Source organism: Coregonus clupeaformis, chromosome 21, assembly GCF_020615455.1.
Source record: "Coregonus clupeaformis isolate EN_2021a chromosome 21, ASM2061545v1, whole genome shotgun sequence".
Taxonomy (NCBI): domain Eukaryota; kingdom Metazoa; phylum Chordata; class Actinopteri; order Salmoniformes; family Salmonidae; genus Coregonus; species Coregonus clupeaformis.
In genome coordinates, this window is record NC_059212.1 from 47250773 (window position 1) to 47272686 (window position 21914).

At 48.1% G+C, this 21914-nt stretch overlaps 1 protein-coding gene across 2 annotated transcripts in view; it reads right to left on the bottom strand.

The window, feature by feature from the left end:
* LOC121535374 (guanine nucleotide exchange factor VAV3-like) overlaps window positions 1-21914 on the bottom strand; it is a 121132-nt gene that overhangs the window by 56958 nt on the left and 42260 nt on the right. For both annotated transcript variants that reach the window (XM_041842394.1, XM_041842393.1), the window contains exons 3-14: window positions 19918-19976; window positions 19687-19752; window positions 16751-16868; window positions 16337-16429; window positions 14217-14285; window positions 13989-14092; window positions 13588-13687; window positions 13260-13355; window positions 12074-12142; window positions 11894-11980; window positions 9927-10012; window positions 9262-9394 (exon numbers count right to left, since the gene is read on the bottom strand). In XM_041842394.1, the coding sequence (XP_041698328.1) occupies window positions 9262-9394; window positions 9927-10012; window positions 11894-11980; window positions 12074-12142; window positions 13260-13355; window positions 13588-13687; window positions 13989-14092; window positions 14217-14285; window positions 16337-16429; window positions 16751-16868; window positions 19687-19752; window positions 19918-19976 (1080 nt within the window). The remainder of the gene's footprint in view (window positions 1-9261; window positions 9395-9926; window positions 10013-11893; window positions 11981-12073; window positions 12143-13259; window positions 13356-13587; window positions 13688-13988; window positions 14093-14216; window positions 14286-16336; window positions 16430-16750; window positions 16869-19686; window positions 19753-19917; window positions 19977-21914) is intronic.

Consider the following 21914-nt stretch of genomic DNA (forward strand, 5'->3'; position numbering starts at 1 on the left):
GGTCAGCCTGATGAACCAAACTACCCAGTAATCCCCTCCATGAAGACTGGGGGTCAGCCTGATGAACCAAACTACCCAATAATCCCCTCCATGACGACTGGGGGTCAGCCTGATGAACCAAACTACCCAATAATCCCCTCCATGAAGACTGGGGTCAGCCTGATGAACCAAACTACCCAGTAATCCCCTCCATGAAGACTGGGGGTCAGCCTGATGAACCAAACTACCCAATAATCCCCTCCATGACGACTGGGGGTCAGCCTGATGAACCAAACTACCCAGTAATCCCCTCCATGACGACTGGGGGTCAGCCTGATGAACCAAACTACCCAATAATCCCCTCCATGAAGACTGGGGGTCAGCCTGATGAACCAAACTACCCAATAATCCCCTCCATGAAGACTGGGGGTCAGCCTGATGAACCAAACTACCCAATAATCCCCTCCATGAAGACTGGGGTCAGCCTGATGAACCAAACTACCCAATAATCCCCTCCATGAAGACTGGGGGTCAGCCTGATGAACCAAACTACCCAATAATCCCCTCCATGAAGACTGGGGTCAGCCTGATGAACCAAACTACCCAGTAATCCCCTCCATGAAGACTGGGGGTCAGCCTGATGAACCAAACTACCCAATAATCCCCTCCATGAAGACTGGGGTCAGCCTGATGAACCAAACTACCCAGTAATCCCCTCCATGAAGACTGGGGGTCAGCCTGATGAACCAAACTACCCAATAATCCCCTCCATGAAGACTGGTGGTCAGCCTGATGAACCAAACTACCCAATAATCCCCTCCATGAAGACTGGGGCTCAGCCTGATGAACCAAACTACCCAATAATCCCCTCCATGAAGACTGGGGGTCAGCCTGATGAACCAAACTACCCAGTAATCCCCTCCATGAAGACTGGGGGTCAGCCTGATGAACCAAACTACCCAATAATCCCCTCCATGAAGACTGGGGGTCAGCCTGATGAACCAAACTACCCAATAATCCCCTCCATGAAGACTGGGGGTCAGCCTGATGAACCAAACTACCCAATAATCCCCTCCATGAAGACTGGGGGTCAGCCTGATGAACCAAACTACCCAGTAATCCCCTCCATGAAGACTGGGGGTCAGCCTGATGAACCAAACTACCCAGTAATCCCCCCTCCATGAAGACTGGGGGTCAGCCTGATGAACCAAACTACCCAATAATCCCCTCCATGAAGACTGGGGGTCAGCCTGATGAACCAAACTACCCAGTAATCCCCTCCATGAAGACTGGGGGTCAGCCTGATGAACCAAACTACCCAATAATCCCCCTCCATGAAGACTGGGGTCAGCCTGATGAACCAAACTACCCAGTAATCCCCCTCCATGAAGACTGGGGGTCAGCCTGATGAACCAAACTACCCAATAATCCCCTCCATGAAGACTGGGGGTCAGCCTGATGAACCAAACTACCCAGTAATCCCCCTCCATGAAGACTGAGGGTCAGCCTGATGAACCAAACTACCCAATAATCCCCTCCATGAAGACTGGGGGTCAGCCTGATGAACCAAACTACCCAGTAATCCCCTCCATGAAGACTGGGGGTCAGCCTGATGAACCAAACTACCCAGTAATCCCCTCCATGAAGACTGGGGTCAGCCTGATGAACCAAACTACCCAGTAATCCCCTCCATGAAGACTGGGGGTCAGCCTGATGAACCAAACTACCCAGTAATCCCCTCCATGAAGACTGGGGGTCAGCCTGATGAACCAAACTACCCAGTAATCCCCTCCATGAAGACTGGGGGTCAGCCTGATGAACCAAACTACCCAGTAATCCCCTCCATGAAGACTGGGGGTCAGCCTGATGAACCAAACTACCCAATAATCCCCTCCATGAAGACTGGGGGTCAGCCTGATGAACCAAACTACCCAATAATCCCCTCCATGAAGACTGGGGCTCAGCCTGATGAACCAAACTACCCAATAATCCCCTCCATGAAGACTGGGGGTCAGCCTGATGAACCAAACTACCCAGTAATCCCCTCCATGAAGACTGGGGGTCAGCCTGATGAACCAAACTACCCAATAATCCCCTCCATGAAGACTGGGGTCAGCCTGATGAACCAAACTACCCAATAATCCCCTCCATGAAGACTGGGGTCAGCCTGATGAACCAAACTACCCAATAATCCCCTCCATGAAGACTGGGGGTCAGCCTGATGAACCAAACTACCCAGTAATCCCCTCCATGAAGACTGGGGTCAGCCTGATGAACCAAACTACCCAGTAATCCCCTCCATGAAGACTGGGGGTCAGCCTGATGAACCAAACTACCCAATAATCCCCTCCATGAAGACTGGGGTCAGCCTGATGAACCAAACTACCCAGTAATCCCCCTCCATGAAGACTGGGGGTCAGCCTGATGAACCAAACTACCCAATAATCCCCTCCATGAAGACTGGGGTCAGCCTGATGAACCAAACTACCCAGTAATCCCCCTCCATGAAGACTGGGGGTCAGCCTGATGAACCAAACTACCCAATAATCCCCTCCATGAAGACTGGGGGTCAGCCTGATGAACCAAACTACCCAGTAATCCCCTCCATGAAGACTGGGGGTCAGCCTGATGAACCAAACTACCCAATAATCCCCTCCCATGAAGACTGGGGGTCAGCCTGATGAACCAAACTACCCAGTAATCCCCTCCATGAAGACTGGGGTCAGCCTGATGAACCAAACTACCCAGTAATCCCCTCCATGAAGACTGGGGGTCAGCCTGATGAACCAAACTACCCAGTAATCCCCTCCATGAAGACTGGGGGTCAGCCTGATGAACCAAACTACCCAGTAATCCCCTCCATGAAGACTGGGTCAGCCTGATGAACCAAACTACCCAGTAATCCCCTCCATGAAGACTGGGGGTCAGCCTGATGAACCAAACTACCCAGTAATCCCCTCCATGAAGACTGGGGGTCAGCCTGATGAACCAAACTACCCAATAATCCCCTCCATGAAGACTGGGGGTCAGCCTGATGAACCAAACTACCCAATAATCCCCTCCATGAAGACTGGGGGTCAGCCTGATGAACCAAACTACCCAATAATCCCCTCCATGAAGACTGGGGGTCAGCCTGATGAACCAAACTACCCAGTAATCCCCTCCGTGTAGCCTAACTCTCACACACAAACATAATCAAACATGGTTTTTGTTTTATACTGAGTATATCATGTACAATTGTAATTAATATGCTTTTTTAACTGATTGAACAAACTTTTTTTGTACTTACACTACTGTTCAAAAGTTTGGGGTCACTTAGAAATGTCCTTGTTTTTCATGAAAACATACATGAAATGAGTTTGAATAGGAAATATAGCAAAATGCATAGGAAATGTAGTCATTGATAAGGTTAGAAATAATGATTTTTAATAGAAATAATAATTGTGTCCTTCAAACTTTGCTTTCGTCAAAGAATCCTCCATTTGCAGCAATTACAGCCTTGTAGACCTTGGGCATTCTAGTTGTCAATTTGTTGAGGTAATCTGAAGAGATTTCACCCCATGCTTCCTGAATCACCTCCCACAAATTGGATTGGCTTGATGGGCACATCTTACGTACCATACGTTCAAGCTACTAACACAACAGCTCAATAGGGTTGAGATCCGGTGACTGTGCTGGCCACTCCATTATAGACAGAATACCAGCTGACTGCTTCTTCCCTAAATAGTTATTGCATAGTTTGGAGCTGTGCTTTGGGTCATTGTCCTGTTGTAGGAGGAAATTGGTATGGCATGACGTTGCAAAATGGAGTGATAGCCTTCCTTCTTCAAGATTGTCAGCTTCCTGCCTCCTGTTTGTCTCCGGGCCTCTAGAGGTCATCTGTGTTCCCCTCTGCCTTAGTTCTTCCTCGTGTGTGTCAGCTTCCTGCCTCCTGTTTGTCTCCGGGCCTCTAGAGGTCATCTGTGTTCCCCTCTGCCTTAGTTCTTCCTCATGTGTCCTAATTAGCTTGATCCAGGTCACCTGTGCCTTGTTTCCCCTTGTGTATTTTAGCTGTGTGTTTTCCCCTTGTTTCTCACTTGGTTATTGCGTCCTGACTATGTGTCTCCTGCTGTGTCCCACCGTGTCTGTCCTAGTAAGTTGTTCAAAGTTATCTTTAGTTTGTTTTTCTCCCCTCGTGGAGTTGTTTTGTTTTGCCTCCTGTTTTGGAACATTAAATCTACTTGCCTGGAGTATTGCCTTGGGTGTTTCATTTGGGTCCTACAACACCTCCTCTGTGGCTAAGGGGTAGTACCCCCAGCTCTCCACATCTGAGACCGGAGTTTCTAGCCCTGCTTGTGACAAGATCCCTTTTACCCTGTACAAATCTGCCACTTTACCACCACCAAAGCACCCCCAGACCATCACATTGCCTCCACCGTGCTTGACAGATGGCATCAAGCCCTCCTGGTCTGCGTCTCACAAATGTTCTCCATAACACTTTTTTCCAATCTTCCTCTGTCCAGTGTATGTTATTTTGCCCATCTTAATCTTTTCTTTTTATTGGCCAGTCTGAGATATGGCTTTTTCTTTGCAACTCTGCCTAGAAGGTCAGCATCCCGGAGTCGCCTTTTCACTGTTGACGTTGAGACTGGTGTTTTGTGGGTACTATTTAATGAAGCTGCCAGTTGAGGACCTGTGAGGCGTCTGTTTCTCAAACTAGACACTCTAATGTATTTGTCCTCTTGCTCAGTTGTGCACCGGGGCCTCCCACTCCTCTTTCTATTCTGGTTAGAGCCAGTTTGCGTTGTTCCGTGAAGGGAGTAGTACACAGCGTTGTACGAGATCTTCAGTTTCTTGGCAATTTCTCACATGGAATAGCCTTCATTTCTCAGAACAAGAATAGAATGATGCGTTTCAGAAGAAAGTTATTTGTTTCTGGCCATTTTGAGCCTGTAATCGAACCCACAATTTCTGATGCTCCAGATACTCAACTAGTCTCAAGAAGGCCAGTTTTATTGCTTCTTTAATCAGCACAACAGTTTTCAGCTGTGCTAACATAATTGCAAAATGGTTTTCTAATGATCAATTAGCCTTGTAAAATGATAAACTTGGATTAGCAAACACAATGTGCCATTGGAACACAGGACTGATGGTTGCTGATAATGGGCCTCTGTACGCCTATGTAGATATTCCATAACAAATTAGCCGTTTCCAGCTACAATAGCCATTTACAAAATTAACAACATCTACACTGTATTCCTGATCAATTTGATGTTATTTTAATGGACAAAATAATTGCTTTTCTTTCGAAAACAAGGACATTTCTAAGTGACCCCAAACTTTTGAACGGTAGTGTATGTTTGTGGTGTGGTTTTCATATCAGCCCTTTTGGGCTTCCAACTTCACCTGCACACTGTTTTTACCATTGTTTAATCTGTACTGTTTTGCCTTTAACTTCCTTTCTTTGGTGCGAATAAATAAAACCTAAAAACCTAAATTTACATTTTAGTCATTTAGCAGACGCTCCCCTACCCTGGACCAATTGTGCGCCGCCCCATGGGTCTCCCGGTCGCGGCCGGCTACGACAGAGCCTGGATTCGAACCAGGATCTCTAGTGGCACAGCTAGTACTGCGATGCAGTGCCTTAGACCACTGCGCCACTCGGGAGGTAAAATCACATACAATTACACATACAATTATCTGTAAGGTCTCGCAGTCAAGCAGTGACTTTCAAAAACCCTGATTCAACCACAAAGACCAGGGAGGTTTTCCAATGCATCGCAAAGAAGGGCACCTAATGGTAGATGGGTAAAAAAACAAAAGACATTGAATATCCCTTTGAGCATGGTGAAATTATTAATTACACTTTGGATGGTGTATCAATACACCCAGTCACAACAAAGATACAGGCGTCCTTCCTAACTCAGTTGCCGGAGAGGAAGGAAACCGCTCAGGGATTTCACCATGAGGTCAATGGTGACATTAAAACAGTTACAGAGTTTAATGGCTGTGACAGGAGAAAACTGAGAATGGATCAACAACATTGTAGTTACTCCACAATACTAACCTAATTGACAGAGTCAAAAGAAGGAAGCCTGTACATCCTATATTAACATCCTATACTAACATCCTATATTATCATCCTATATTATCATCCTATCCTAACATCCTATACTAACATCCTATATCAACATCATTAACATCTTTGGCAACTGCTCTCTCTATAGCTAAAGCAGCAGACGCTACCAGCGCCTAGCGGTAGTATGAGTAGTGGGCACACTGGCTACTTTTTTAGTTGTATGTCGTCTCTCATGGTCAGGGTCAGGGAAAGCTTCAATTTGACTGTTTTTTAGTAGGCCTATAATGTAGATGTTAGCAGCAGAACAAACTCCAAATCACAGGTAAAGAGTAGCTCAATTGTTACAACAGCATAGCTAACAGTTAGCTAGCTAAGTAGTTGGCTGATTTACATAATCTACATTCGCTATGATCAGCTGATAGCCCTCCCCTATTTTCCCTTGAACTGTAGGGAATTATGAATGCAAACTTTTTTTTTTGGGGGGGGGCTTTTTTCACTTTGAGCACATGCCCCTCCAAAGGTTTGTGCATGGCCCTGGCTGACTGGCCCTTACTGACTGGCCCTGGCGAACTGGCCCTTACTGACTGGCCCTTACTGACTGGCCCTGGCTGACTGGCCCTTACTGACTGGCCCTTACTGACTGGCCCTTACTGACTGGCCCTTACTGACTGGCCCTTACTGACTGGCCCTGGCTGACTGGCCCTTACTGACTGGCCCTGGCTGACTGGCCCTTACTGACTGGCCCTGGCGAACTGGCCCTTACTGACTGGCCCTGGCTGACTGGCCCTGGCTGACTGGCCCTGGCGAACTGGCCCTTACTGACTGGCCCTTACTGACTGGCCCTTACTGACTGGCCCTGGCTGACTGGCCCTTACTGACTGGCCCTGGCGGACTGGCCCTTACTGACTGGCCCTTACTGACTGGCCCTGGCGAACTGGCCCTTACTGACTGGCCCTTACTGACTGGCCCTTACTGACTGGCCCTGGCGAACTGGCCCTTACTGACTGGCCCTTACTGACTGGCCCTGGCTGACTGGCCCTTACTGACTGGCCCTTACTGACTGGCCCTGGCTGACTGGCCCTGGCTGACTGGCCCTTACTGACTGGCCCTTACTGACTGGCCCTGGCTGACTGGCCCTTACTGACTGGCCCTTACTGACTGGCCCTGGCGAACTGGCCCTTACTGACTGGCCCTTACTGACTGGCCCTGGCTGACTGGCCCTTACTGACTGGCCCTTACTGACTGGCCCTTACTGACTGGCCCTGGCTGACTGGCCCTGGCGAACTGGCCCTGGCTGACTGGCCCTGGCTGACTGGCCCTTACTGACTGGCCCTTACTGACTGGCCCTTACTGACTGGCCCTTACTGACTGGCCCTTACTGACTGGCCCTGGCTGACTGGCCCTTACTGACTGGCCCTGGCTGACTGGCCCTGGCTGACTGGCCCTGGCTGACTGGCCCTGACTGGCCCCTGGCGAACTGGCCCTTACTGACTGGCCCTGGCTGACTGGCCCTGGCTGACTGGCCCTTACCGACTGGCCCCTGGCTGACTGGCCCTTACCGACTGGCCCTTACTGACTGGCCCTGGCTGACTGGCCCTGGCTGACTGGCCCTTACTGACTGGCCCTTACTGACTGGCCCTTACTGACTGGCCCTGGCTGACTGGCCCTTACTGACTGGCCCTTACTGACTGGCCCTGGCTGACTGGCCCTTACTGACTGGCCCTTACTGACTGGCCCTTACTGACTGGCCCTGGCTGACTGGCCCTGGCTGACTGGCCCTTACTGACTGGCCCTTACTGACTGGCCCTTACTGACTGGCCCTGGCGAACTGGCCCTTACTGACTGGCCCTTACTGACTGGCCCTTACTGACTGGCCCTGGCTGACTGGCCCTTACTGACTGGCCCTGGCGGACTGGCCCTTACTGACTGGCCCTTACTGACTGGCCCTGGCGAACTGGCCCTTACTGACTGGCCCTTACTGACTGGCCCTTACTGACTGGCCCTGGCGAACTGGCCCTACTGACTGGCCCTTACTGACTGGCCCTGGCTGACTGGCCCTACTGACTGGCCCTTACTGACTGGCCCTGGCTGACTGGCCCTGGCTGACTGGCCCTTACTGACTGGCCCTTACTGACTGGCCCTGGCTGACTGGCCCTTACTGACTGGCCCTTACTGACTGGCCCTGGCGAACTGGCCCTTACTGACTGGCCCTTACTGACTGGCCCTGGCTGACTGGCCCTTACTGACTGGCCCTTACTGACTGGCCCTTACTGACTGGCCCTGGCTGACTGGCCCTGGCGAACTGGCCCTGGCTGACTGGCCCTGGCTGACTGGCCCTTACTGACTGGCCCTTACTGACTGGCCCTTACTGACTGGCCCTTACTGACTGGCCCTGGCTGACTGGCCCTTACTGACTGGCCCTGGCTGACTGGCCCTGGCTGACTGGCCCTGGCTGACTGGCCCTTACTGACTGGCCCTGGCGGAACTGGCCCTTACTGACTGGCCCTGGCTGACTGGCCCTGGCTGACTGGCCCTTACTGACTGGCCCTGGCTGACTGGCCCTTACTGACTGGCCCTTACTGACTGGCCCTGGCTGACTGGCCCTGGCTGACTGGCCCTTACTGACTGGCCCTTACTGACTGGCCCTTACTGACTGGCCCTGGCTGACTGGCCCTTACTGACTGGCCCTTACTGACTGGCCCTGGCTGACTGGCCCTTACTGACTGGCCCTTACTGACTGGCCCTTACTGACTGGCCCTGGCTGACTGGCCCTGGCTGACTGGCCCTTACTGACTGGCCCTTACTGACTGGCCCTTACTGACTGGCCCTGGCTGACTGGCCCTTACTGACTGGCCCTTACTGACTGGCCCTTACTGACTGGCCCTTACTGACTGGCCCTTACTGACTGGCCCTGGCTGACTGGCCCTTACTGACTGGCCCTGGCTGACTGGCCCTGGCTGACTGGCCCTGGCTGACTGGCCCTGGCGAACTGGCCCTTACTGACTGGCCCTGGCTGACTGGCCCTTACTGACTGGCCCTGGCGAACTGGCCCTTACTGACTGGCCCTGGCTGACTGGCCCTTACTGACTGGCCCTTACTGACTGGCCCTGGCTGACTGGCCCTTACTGACTGGCCCTGGCTGACTGGCCCTGGCTGACTGGCCCTTACTGACTGGCCCTGGCTGACTGGCCCTTACTGACTGGCCCTGGTGGTAGTGGACTGACCTTCTTGCTCTCTCCATCCTGGGTGGGGTTGTTGGTGATCTTAAAGTAGTTGAGGTCGATCACATCCTTCATCTCATAGTTGTCTCCTCGTCTCTTGCAGACGATCACAGCCACGTCAAACAGGAAGATATGTCTGCGCCCAAAACAAGTTCATACAAGTTCATTTACAGTGTGTATTCTGTTCATATTACACAGAAATAAGTTCCTACTTTGTTTGACATGCTGTCCATATAATGAAGACAGAGAAAGCCACACATGCTAGTCCTTCTCCTGTTAACAATTAACAATCTATCGGCTGCAATAGCACCAACCAGGGTTGGCCATTTGTTTCACTGGGTCTGGGAAACCAGCCTGTAGTCAGTGGGTCTGGGAAACCAGCCTGTAGTCAGTGGGTCTGGGAAACCAGCCTGTAGTCAGTGGGTCTGGGAAACCAGCCTGTAGTCAGTGGATCTGGGAAACAAGCCTGTAGTCAGTGGGTCTGGGAAACCAGCCTGTAGTCAGTGGGTCTGGGAAACCAGCCTGTAGTCAGTGGGTCTGGGAAACAAGCCTGTAGTCAGTGGGTCTGGGAAACCAGCCTGTAGTCAGTGGGTCTGGGAAACAAGCCTGTAGTCAGTGGGTCTGGGAAACAAGCCTGTAGTCAGTCTGCCATTCTTATCCCATCTCACCTGTCTTGTTTCCTCTTGTCAACGTTAGACACCATGCGGACCTCTCCGTCCCCCTTGGGCCGTCCATAGTTCACCAGGGGCTGGTTCTTCAGGGAGGGGAGGTAATGGGAGGGGGATAAGGGGGTAAGGGGAGGTAATGGGAGGGGGGTAAGGGGAGGTAAGGGGAGGTAATGGGAAGGGGGTAAGGGGAGGTCATGGTAGGGGGTAAGGGGGGGTAAGGGGAGGGGGTAAGGGGAGGTAATGGGAGGGGATAAGGGGAGGTAATGGGAGGGGGTAAGGGGAGGTAATGGGAGGGGGATAAGGGGGTAAGGGGAGGTAATGGGAGGGGGGTAAGGGGAGGTAAGGGGAGGTAATGGGAGGGGATAAGGGGGTAAGGGGAGGTAATGGGAGGGGGGTAAGGGGAGGTAAGGGGAGGTAATGGGAAGGGGGTAAGGGGAGGTCATGGTAGGGGGTGAGATAAGGGGAGGTAATGGGAGGGGGGGTAAGGGAGGTAATGGGAGGGATATAAGGGGGTAAGGGGAGGTAATGGGAGGTGATGGTAGGGGGGTAAGGGGAGGTAATGGGAGGGGGTAAGGGGAGGTCATGGGAGGGGGTAAGGGGAGGTAATGGGAGGGGGATAAGGGGGTAAGGGGGAGGTAATGGGAGGGGGGTAAGGGGAGGTAAGGGGAGGTAATGGGAAGGGGGTAAGGGGAGGTCATGGGAAGGGGGGGTAAGGGGAGGTAATGGGAGGGGATAAGGGGTAGGGGGAGGTAATGGGAGGTGATGGTAGGGGGGTAAGGGGAGGTAATGGTAGGGGGGTAAGGGGAGGTAATGGGAGGGGGATAAGGGGGTTAGGGGAGGTAATGGGAGGGGTAAGGGGAGGTAAGGGGGGAGGTAATGGGAGGTAATGGTAGGAGGGTAAGGGGAGGTAATGGGAGGTAATGGTAGGGGGGTAAGGGGAGGTAATGGGAGGTGATGGTAGGGGGGTAGGGGAGGTAATGGGAGGGGTAAGGGGAGGTCATGGGAGGGGGTAAGGGAGGTAATGGGAGGGGGGTAAGGGGAGGTAAGGGGAGGGGGATAAGGGGGGTAAGGGGAGGTAATGGGAGGGGGTAAGGGGAGGTATGGGAGGGTAAGGGGGAGGTCATGGGAGGGGGGTAAGGGGAGGTAATGGGAGGGGGGTAAGGGGAGGTAGAGGGGAGGGGGATAAGGGGGTAAGGGGAGGTAATGGGAGGGGGATAAGGGGAGGTAATGGGAGGTGATGGTAGGGGGTAAGGGGAGGTAATGGGAGGGGGTAAGGGGAGGTCATGGGAGGGGGTAAGGAGGTCATGGGAGGGGGTAAGGGGAGGTAAGGGGAGGGGGGATAAGGGGGTAAGGGGAGGTAATGGGAGGTGATGGTAGGGGGTAAGGGGAGGTAATGGGAGGGTAAGGGGAGGTCATGGGAGGGGGTAAGGGAGGTAATGGGAGGGGGGTAAGGGGGAGGTAAGGGGAGGGGGATAAGGGGGGTAAGGGGAGGTAATGGGAGGGGGGTAAGGGGGTAAGGGGGAGGTAATGGGAGGTGATGGTAGGGGGGTAAGGGGAGGTAATGGGAGGGGGATAAGGGGGGTAATGGGAGGTGATGGTAGGGGGTAAGGGGAGGTAATGGGAGGGGGTAAGGGGAGGTCATGGGAGGGGTAAGGGGAGGTAATGGGAGGGTAAGGGAAGGTAAGGGGAGGGGATAAGGGGGTAAGGGGAGGTAATGGGAGGGGGTAAGGGGGTAAGGGGAGGTAATGGGAGGTGATGGTAGGGGGGTAAGGGGAGGTAATGGTAGGGGGGGTAAGGGGAGGTCATGGTAGGGGGGGTAATGGGCGGGAGGTGGTTAATATGATATCAGTGAGATCATGTTCAGTGTGGGTTAGGAGGACTACTGTGTTAATGTTTCTGGGAGCGCATTGCACTTTGGACAACAATGGAAACAAATTGATGTGTCTAATCATGATGATTAGTGTTACCAGGTTCTCGATGGACCGTTGATACTGGTCGATCTCCCTCAGAGTCTCTTTGTCTCTCTTCACCTCATTGACATACTGTGCCAGGTCCTGGTCAACGAACAAACAGTACAATGTTTAGTGTCTATTCTCTGATTGCTGTTTAGTGAGAGAAAGAGAGAGAGGGAGTCTCCAGCTGATTACCTTCATGGCATCCAGAGCCATCTTCAGGTTGTTCTTGTCGGCTGCGTCGGGAGTGTGTTTGACCAGCTCCTAACAGACAGAGACAACAGGGAAATCATGAGTGATAAAATCACACACAGGCTGAGCTTCAGATTGTTTAGATTAAGATTAGGTTTAGATTAACACACAATTAGCCTGGATTTTAACTACAGGACAGTCCTTTTGCTGTGACGTTTGCCTACAGGGGACTACGCAACAAAATAATATTGATGTTATAACAGCATGAAAATGAAACCAAGCTGTCACCCGGTCATTTTACAGTAAAGAGAACCAAGCCATCAAAAAGAGGAAACATTCGGAGTGAATACACAGTTTTACTTTATCTGCAATGGACTGATTTGTGGCCCTCAGTGTCAAGACATAAAATGTCAGACTTGGATATCACTGTGTCTGCTTGGATATCACTGTGTCTGCTTGGATATCACTGTGTCTGCTTGGATATCACTGTGTCTGCTTGGATATCACTGTGTCTGCTTGGATTTCACTGTGTATGCTTGGATATCACTGTGTCTGCTTGGATTTCACTGTGTATGCTTGGATTTCACTGTGTCTGCTTGGATATCACTGTGTCTGCTTGGATATCACTGTGTCTGCTTGGATATCACTGTGTGAACTTGATGAACTTGAACTTGAACTCATCCCACTGTTCCGGCTTGGATATCACTGTGTCTGCCTGCTAAATACACTTAACATGCAGTTCAGCACACTGGAGTTAGTCCTGCCCTGCCAAGACTCAAAGGTCCAGTTCCTTTGAAATCTGAGCTTTAGTTCTCCGCCTTTCTAAAAGAGACTGCTGAAAGCAACCCCTCTCCCTCTCTAAACAACAACAACAACAACAACAACAACAACAACAACAACAACAACAAATAACGGGGATCCAAATAAACAAATATCCTCCCTCCTCTCCTCCCTCTTCTCCTCTCTCCTCCTCCTTAGAGACGGGGAAGTATGAAGGTGGAGAGAAAGAGAAAAGACGTGGAGGCTGTCGCCCCCCAGTGGACATGTGTAACACAGCCTCGTCACAGCCAGGTTGTGAGAGTATCTACTGTACAATATCCGTGGTTAACATACCTGTAGTATCTACTGTACAATATCCGTGGTTAACATACCTGTAGTATCTACTGTACAATATCCGTGGTTAACATACCTGTAGTAGGAGATGGTACTTCAGGACTCTCTGCATGGGAACCACCAGTAGATCTCTCAGAGTGAACTTCCCATTGTTGGCTCTTTTAGAACATTCCTGGGACCAAAAAAAACAACACATTTCATAAAAAATGAATGAGGATATTTAAGTATTACATTAACAGGACAAAATAGGTTCCTAGACAACATCACTTCACTGTTTGGTCATGCTGAGGCTAGTACTCAGATTATTCACCACAGAGATCCTATTCAATCATTATCAACAGAGTATTCTAATTCACCGGCGCGTTGTCTTCCCCATCGACCGTATCGGAACAGCTGAGTCTCACCTCTAGCTTTAGTCGAACGTCTTCTTTCTCCTTACAGATGAAGTCCAACACCGCAATGGATATCTCAACGTTGCTGCAGTAGATTCCATAAATGAGTAACCTGCAATGAAGAAGGAAAGTATATGACACCAAACTGTGAATTCCAGTACCAGCCAGTCTAGATTCTGATCTAGATTCTTCTGACTAACTTGTATTTTAGATATTTGGATAAAAAGTGTCTGCTAAATGGCATATTATATATATATACATAGCCTACTGCAATATATATATATATATATATATATATATATATATATATATATATATATATATATATATATATATATTGCAGTAGGCTATGTATTTTTTATTTCTGTGTATGTAAACACTATTAGAGAACTTGTTAAATGACAAAGGCCTACCTGTCCTTGTAGGCGATGAAGATCTGGTAGAGGTTTAAGGCGTTCTTGTTGACAATGGAGTCTTGCACCTCCAGCATCAGATTCTTATGGACTTTCACCAGGTCCTACGAACACAGAGCGAGATCAGATGTTGTACATTACAACACGTTCAGAACTAGTCTCTAACTCAAGTCTACTTCCCGTAAAAGACGCATTGGATGAGAGTATAAGAGTTTGGCTGTTTCTTACTGGAATGTTGACGAAGACCTTGTCGATTTCTGCCGCAGAGACAAATTTCTTCAGTGGATTCAGGAAGTACTGCGGGGAAAAAAAAAAAAAGTTAGAACACAGATAGAACATTACTTTATCACTTCATCTCAGATTGTATCAGTCTTATATAGGACCAGGAGTTTCCTGGTCAGGTCGTGACTGCAAACCACAAATACTGCAGTCTGCATGGCATCTCTAGAGTAGCAGCTTTACTGCAGTCTGCATAGCATCTCTACGTAAGCTCAGTAGCGTCTCTGTGTATAACTCTGACCTTCTCTATAGACTCCAGGGTATCTGTGTAACTGACCTTCTCTATAGACCAGGTTCTCTGTGTATAACTCTGACCTTATCTATAGACTCCAGGGTCTCTGTGTAACTCTGACCTTCTCTATAGACTCCAGGTTCTCTGTGTATAACTCTGACCTTCTCTATAGACTCCAGTGTCTCTGTGTATAACTCTGACCTTCTCTATAGACTCCAGGGTCTCTGTGTAACTCTGACCTTCTCTATAGACTCCAGTGTCTCTGTGTATAACTCTGACCTTCTCTATAGACTCCAGGGTCTCTGTGTAACTCTGACCTTCTCTATAGACTCCAGGGTCTCTGTGTAACTCTGACCTTCTCTATAGACTCCAGGGTCTCTATGTATAACTCTGACCTTCTCTATAGACTCCAAGGTCTCTGTGTAACTATGACCTTCTCTATAGACTCCAAGGTCTCTGTGTAACTCTGACCTTCTCTATAGAATCCAGGGTCTCTGTGTAACTCTGACCTTCTCTATAGACTCCAGGGTCTCTGTGTAACTCTGACCTTCTCTATAGACTCCAGGGTCGCTGTGTAACTCTGACCTTCTCTATAGAATCCAGGGTCTCTATGTATAACTCTGACTTTCTCTATAGACTCCAGTGTCTCTGTGTATAACTCTGACCTTCTCTATAGAATCCAGGGTCGCTGTGTAACTCTGACCTTCTCTATAGACATCAAGGTCTCTGTGTAACTCTGACCTTCTCTATAGACACCAAGGTCTCTGTTTAAGTCGTACCTTCTCTATAGACTCCAGGGTCTCTGTGTATCTCTGACCTTTTCTATAGACTCCAGGGTCTCTGTGTATAACTCTGACCTTCTCTATAGACTCCAGTGTCTCTGTGTATAACTCTGACCTTTTCTATAGACTCCAGGGTCTCTGTGTATAACTCTGACCTTCTCTATAGACTCCATGGTCTCTGTGTAACTCTGAACTTCTCTATAGACTCCAGGGTCTCTGTGTATAACTCTGACCTTCTCTATAGACTCCAGTGTCTCTGTGTATAACTCTGACCTTTTCTATAGACTCCAGGGTCTCTGTGTATAACTCTGACCTTCTCTATAGACTCCAGGGTCTCTGTGTAACTCTGACCTTCTCTATAGACTCCATGGTCTCTGTGTATAACTCTGACCTTCTCTATAGACTCCAGTGTCTCTGTGTATAACTCTGACCTTCTCTATAGACTCCAGGGTCGCTGTGTAACTCTGACCTTCTCTATAGACTCCAGGGTCTCTGTGTAACTCTGACCTTCTCTATAGACTCCATGGTCTCTGTGTATAACTCTGACCTTCTATATAGACACCAAGGTATCTGTGTATAACTCTGACCTTCTCTATAGACACCAAGGTCTCTGTTTAACTCGTATCTTCTCTATAGACTCCAGGGTCTCTGTGTATAACTCTGACCTTCTCTATAGACTCCAGTGTCTCTGTGTATAACTCTGACCTTCTCTATAGACTCCAGGGTCTCTGTGTAACTCTGACCTTCTCTATAGACTCCAGGGTCTCTGTGTATAACTCTGACCTTCTCTATAGACACCAAGGTATCTGTTTAAGTCGTACCTTCTCTATAGACTCCAGTGTCTCTGTGTATAACTCTGACCTTCTCTATAGACTCCAGGGTCTCTGTTTAACTCGTACCTTCTCTATAGACTCCAGGGTCTCTGTGTATAACTCTGACCTTCTCTATAGACACCAAGGTCTCTGTTTAACTCGTACCTTCTCTATAGATTCCAGGGTCTCTGTGTATAACTCTGACCTTCTCTATAGACACCAGGGTCTCTGTTTAACTCGTACCTTCTCTATAGACTCCAGGGTCTCTGTGTATCTCTCCTCTGTTTGTTTGATCTCTGAGAGGCAGCAGCTTCTCACATTCTGCTCAGCCTGCTTCTGTAGGGAAGAACATGTCTAGTAAACATTTGGTCACAATTTCTTTAGGGGCACACAAACACGGTCTGTTACAAAATATATTTCAGTAACATTATCGTGTGTGTGTGTTCGTGTGTGTGTATGTATGTGTGTGTGTGGTGAGTGAGAGAGTGAGTGAGTGAGTGAGTGAGTGAGTGAGTGAGTGAGTGAGTGAGTGAGTGAGTGAGTGAGTGAGTGAGTGAGTGAGTGAGTGAGTGAGTGAGTGAGTGAGTGAGTGAGTGAGTGAGTGAGTGTGTGTGTGTGTGTATGTATGTGTGTGTGTGTGTGTGTGTGTGTGTGTACCAGTGTAGGGTGCTGTTCTGTCCTCATCAGGTCTTCGTAGATCTCTCCTCCTTCATCAGTGTCATCCATCCCGTACACTGGAGCATACAGCTCCTCCTCATCCTCTAGAACGTTCTCACTGACAAACAAACACACACAAACACGCCCGCACACACACACAAACACGCCCACACACACACACAAACACGCCCACACACACACACAAACACGCCCACACACGCACACAAACACGCCCACACACACACACACAAACACGCCCACACACACACACAAACACGCCCACACACACACACAAACACGCCCACACACACACACAAACACGCCCACACACACACACACAAACACGCCCGCACACGCACACAAACACGCCCACACACACACACACAAACACGCCCGCACACGCACACAAACACGCCCACACACACACACAAACACGCCCACACACACACACACAACACGCCCACACACACACACAAACACGCCCACACACACACACAAACATGCCCGCACACGCACAGTTTGAGATTAGGCCAGGGTAAAGCTAAAGAGAGGGTGGGTGAAGGAACTGCCTCAATCCAAACATCGGCCCAGGTGCTTTGTCATGGCTTTCCACAGGGGGGTGCTGTTTCACAGGCAGACATATACACTATGCAGTATGTCTAGCCTGCTAGGTGGGATCAATCTCAAGTCTAATCATATCATCATATCATCTGTACCCTGTCTCTGTCTCTGTCTCTGTCTCTCTGTCTCTGTCTCTGTCTCTGTCTCTGTCTCTGTCTCTGTCTCTGTCTCTGTCTCTGTCTCTCTCTCTCTCTCGCTCTCTCTCTCTCTCTCTCTCTCTCTCTCTCTCTCTCTCTCTCTCTCTAATTAAATTTCCATTTCAATTTAAGGGCTTTATTGGCATGGGAAACATATGTTAACATTGCCAAAGCAAGTGAAGTAGATAGTAAACAAAAGTGAAATAAACAATAAACATTACACTCAGAAGTTCCAAAAGAATAAAGACATTTCAAATGTCATATTATGTATATATACAGTGTTGTAACAATGTGCAAATAGTTAAAGTACAAATGGGAAAATAAATAAATATAAATATGGGTTGTATTTACAATGGTGTTTGTTCTTCACTGGTTGCCCTTTTCTTGTGGCAACAGGTCACAAATCGTGCAGCTGTGATGGCACACTGTGGTTTTTCACCCAGTAGATAAGGGAGTTATCAAAATTGGGTTTGTTTTCGAATTCTTTGTGGATCGCTGTAATCTGAGGGAAATATGTGTCTCTAATATGGTCATACATTTGGCAGGAGGTTAGGAAGTGCAGCTCAGTTTCCACCTCATTTTGTGGGCAGTGTGCACATAGCCTGTCTTCTCTTGAGAGCCAGGTCTGCCTACGGCGGCCTTTCTCAATAGCAAGGCTATGCTCACTGAGTCTGTACATAGTCAAAGCTTTCCTTAAGTTTGGGTCAGTCACAGTGGTCAGGTATTCTGCCACTGTGTACTCTCTGTTTAGGGCCAAATAGCATTCTAGTTTGCTCTGTTTTTTTGTTAGTTCTTTCCAATGTGTCAAGTAATTCTCTTTTTTTTTTCTCATGATTTGGTTGGGTCTAATTGTGTTGTTGTTGTTGTTGTTGTTGTTGTTGTTGTTGTTGTTGTCCTGGGGCTCTGTGGGGTCTGTTTGTGTTTGTGAACAGAGCCCCAGGACCAGCTTACTTAGGGGACTCTTCTCCAAGTTTTCTCTTCTCTCTCTGGGGTATGAACGGTGTGGTGTGCGCGATGGCTTCACCACACCAAGTTTAATGTAAAGCTCTTACAAGATGCCACCTTTTGCTCAAGTTTCCAGACTTTTTGGGAAAGGTGGGGGCAGCGAAGAGAGGAGTATGAGTCTCTGAGTCAATGGTGGGATGTGGGAAAAGTCAAAATTCGGCTTTTCTGCCAACAGTATACAGCTCTGTCATCCTCAGAGGCTAGGAGAGTATTGGGGGAACTCAAGCGTAGTATCAGTGAGATGGAGGTAGAGCTGGTGGGGCAAGGCAATGTAGGCCTACAGGCTAATTTAGCTGAACTACGTAGGGACCTGGGCAGTTTTTTCCAGGTTAAAGCAAAGGGAGCACTTGTAAGAGCTAGGTTCTCCATGCTCAAGGAGATGGATGCTCCCAGCTCCTTCTTCTTTGGTTAGGAAAGACAGAGCAGTGAAGCCAAGGGTATGCATTGTCTACGGCTGTCGGAAGGGCGGGTGACCTCTGTGGTGGGGGAGATGCGGGAGCGGACTGTGGAGTTTTATACTGAGTTGTATAAGGCAGAACTGTGTGATCCTATGTGTGCTCAGGTTTTGTTTGCAGAACTCCCTAAGGTCTCTCTGGCACAGAGGGATGAAATGGACATTCCCCTGTTGTCCCATGAACTGGCAGAGGCCGTAACCCAGATGTCCCCCGGCCGTGCACCGACGGCCGATGGACTCCCAGTGGATACACGTTGTGAAATTATTAGATAGTACTTATTAAATATTAATGCACTGTCGGAGCTAGTAACACAACCATTTCGCTCCACCCACAATAACATCTGCTGAACACGTGTATGTGACCAATAAAATTGGATTTGATTTAATTAATGTTGTCAGAATTCTGGGCTTTTTTTTTTTGTCAAATCCTGCAATGAGATAAGAATGATAAGAACCCTACTAATTATTCATACTCTGCTTCCTGTGACATTAAACTAGAAAACTGGGCCCAGCTTTTACCAAAGCACCAAACCCCGGGTGAGGACGTGCCAAGTGTGCTCCGTATAATAGGTATGCTCTATCAATACCAATGATAAGACTGGTTGTTTTATATACACAGCTACAAATACAGGTAAAATATGCACGTGCCTTTTATATCAATGGGATATATATTTAATAGATTAAACACAATGTCCATTTGGAGAGATCAACAGACTTACTCCATCAGGTCCTTCAGATGACTGTAAATATCCTCGTCTTTCAGACTCTCCTCTGTTGGAAAGGGCCTGTCAAAAAAAAAGAAAGGGAATCATTCCCGATATTACACATCATCATCAATTAAATGTAATGTTGGTAAAAACAAAACAGCTAGTGTGATGACTCCACACACAACATCATTGAGACCAGTGTCACACTTCATTTGGGTTTGGGAAAATATAAGTGAGACGTACTTGATTCCTGCCTGTTGAGCGACCGTGGAGTAGGAGAGTTTGGAAAGAGTGTCCATCACCTGGGGGGAGAAGAGGCAATAAGTGATTGGTGCGTACTCAATAGATATGAATGTGAAGTACTGATTAGGAAAGTTATGATGAGCGCTTGGCTTTTGATTTTGGTGGGTTTTAATGCATTGTTACTGGTGTACAGATGTAGCTGTTTTACCTGACATACAAACACACACTAACCTATCTCACTCTCAAATCTCAGTAAAGTGTGTTGAACTCAGATATATACGCCAGCCCCTCACTGAGACTCACACTGGAGGAAGTGGTCATAATCCAAAACTAAACTCACATACATTTCCAGGAAGTATGTGAGTGTGTGTGTGTGTGCGTGTTTTTTGCAAATTTTTTTTGCTATTACTGCAGCACTTTCATGTAATGCCAAATAATGTCTAATGTGTATATTCTGCCTTTATACTTGGAGCACAAAAACAAACGACTGGCCTGAGGTGTCTGTCTACATCAATGAAAACTAGGGTAAATATTGATTCTAGTTAACCGAGAGTAGAGAACTAGGTTAATAACTGCAGGAGGGGGCCGTTGTCTAGACCAAACAGTCTAACTCACTGTTAACATAGATTCATTACAGTTAAAAACATTAACAAAAATAAAACATGATGGGCCGTAACCAGGGTTTGGGGGGTGAAAGTTGAAGCTCATTTTCTGCATTTCTATACATTTAAAACACTTTAAAATGCTGGAGAACAGCAAAAACAAGCAAAAATGATCCCAGCCATTATCACCTTGACTGCAAAAGGTTAATTCACCGCAGTCCATCTACAGTACAAACACAGAGCCTATTAGCTATACAATTGTAATGTTACAGTGCATTCAGAAAGTATTTACACCTTTGGACTTTTTCCACATTTTGTTGTGTTACAACCTGAATAAAAAATGGATTAAATTCAGATGTTGTGTCATTGGTCTACACACAATACTCCATAATGTCAAAGTGGAATTATGTTTTTATAAATGTTTCCACGTTAATTAAAAATGAAAAGCTGAAATGTCAATGAGTCAATAAGTATTCAACCCCTTTGTTATGGCAAGCCTAAATAAGTTCAGGAGTAAAATGTGCTTAACATGATTTTTGAATGACTACCTCATCTCTGTACCTCACACATACAATTATCTGTAAGGTCCCTCAGTCGAACAGTGAATTTCAAACACAGATTCAACCACAAAGACCAGGGAGGTTTTACCCATCTATTGGTAGATGTGGAAAAAAATAAAAAATAAAGACATTGACTATCCCTTTGAGCATTGTGAAGTTATTAATTACACTTTGGATGATGTATCAATACACCCAGTCACTACAAAGATACAGGCATCCTTCCTAACTCAGTTGCCAGAGAGGAAGGAAACTGCTCAGGGATTTCACCATGAGACCAGTGGTTTCAACTTTAAAACAGTTACAGAGTTTATTGGTTGTGATAGGAGAAAGTTAGTGATAGATCTTAAGTTCATAACGTGTTTGATAAGATTAGCACAGGTTCTCAGGGGACCCCACATGGGGCCCCGACCCAAAGTTTGGGAACCACTCTACTAAACTCTCTCTCTCTCTCTCTCTCTCTCTCTGTCTCCTCTGCTTCCTCCTGCATACATTGCAGCCTCCCTCGGCCTCAACACTGAGCGCCTGATCACTGTCTGTCTCAGTAGCCTACTGTAAAGCAACGTTATTATGAGAACTTAGTAGCCAATTTTTTGCTCCTGCTGAAGTAGGCTCTATTTAACTTCTTACTTTATTCCAGCTGGCTAAGTAATACTAGCCAGAGCCCTTCAACGTTACTGCAATATAAGTATCTGCCGGCAGCTAACCACCTGACTGATTGACATATCTATAAGCGACTATTTGCCAGTTGTACACTCATTCTCCGAGAGTCGGTTTCTGTTTGTTTGGGGAATGTCACGGCAGGACTCGCGGGACGTTTTTAAAATGGCCTTTTGTC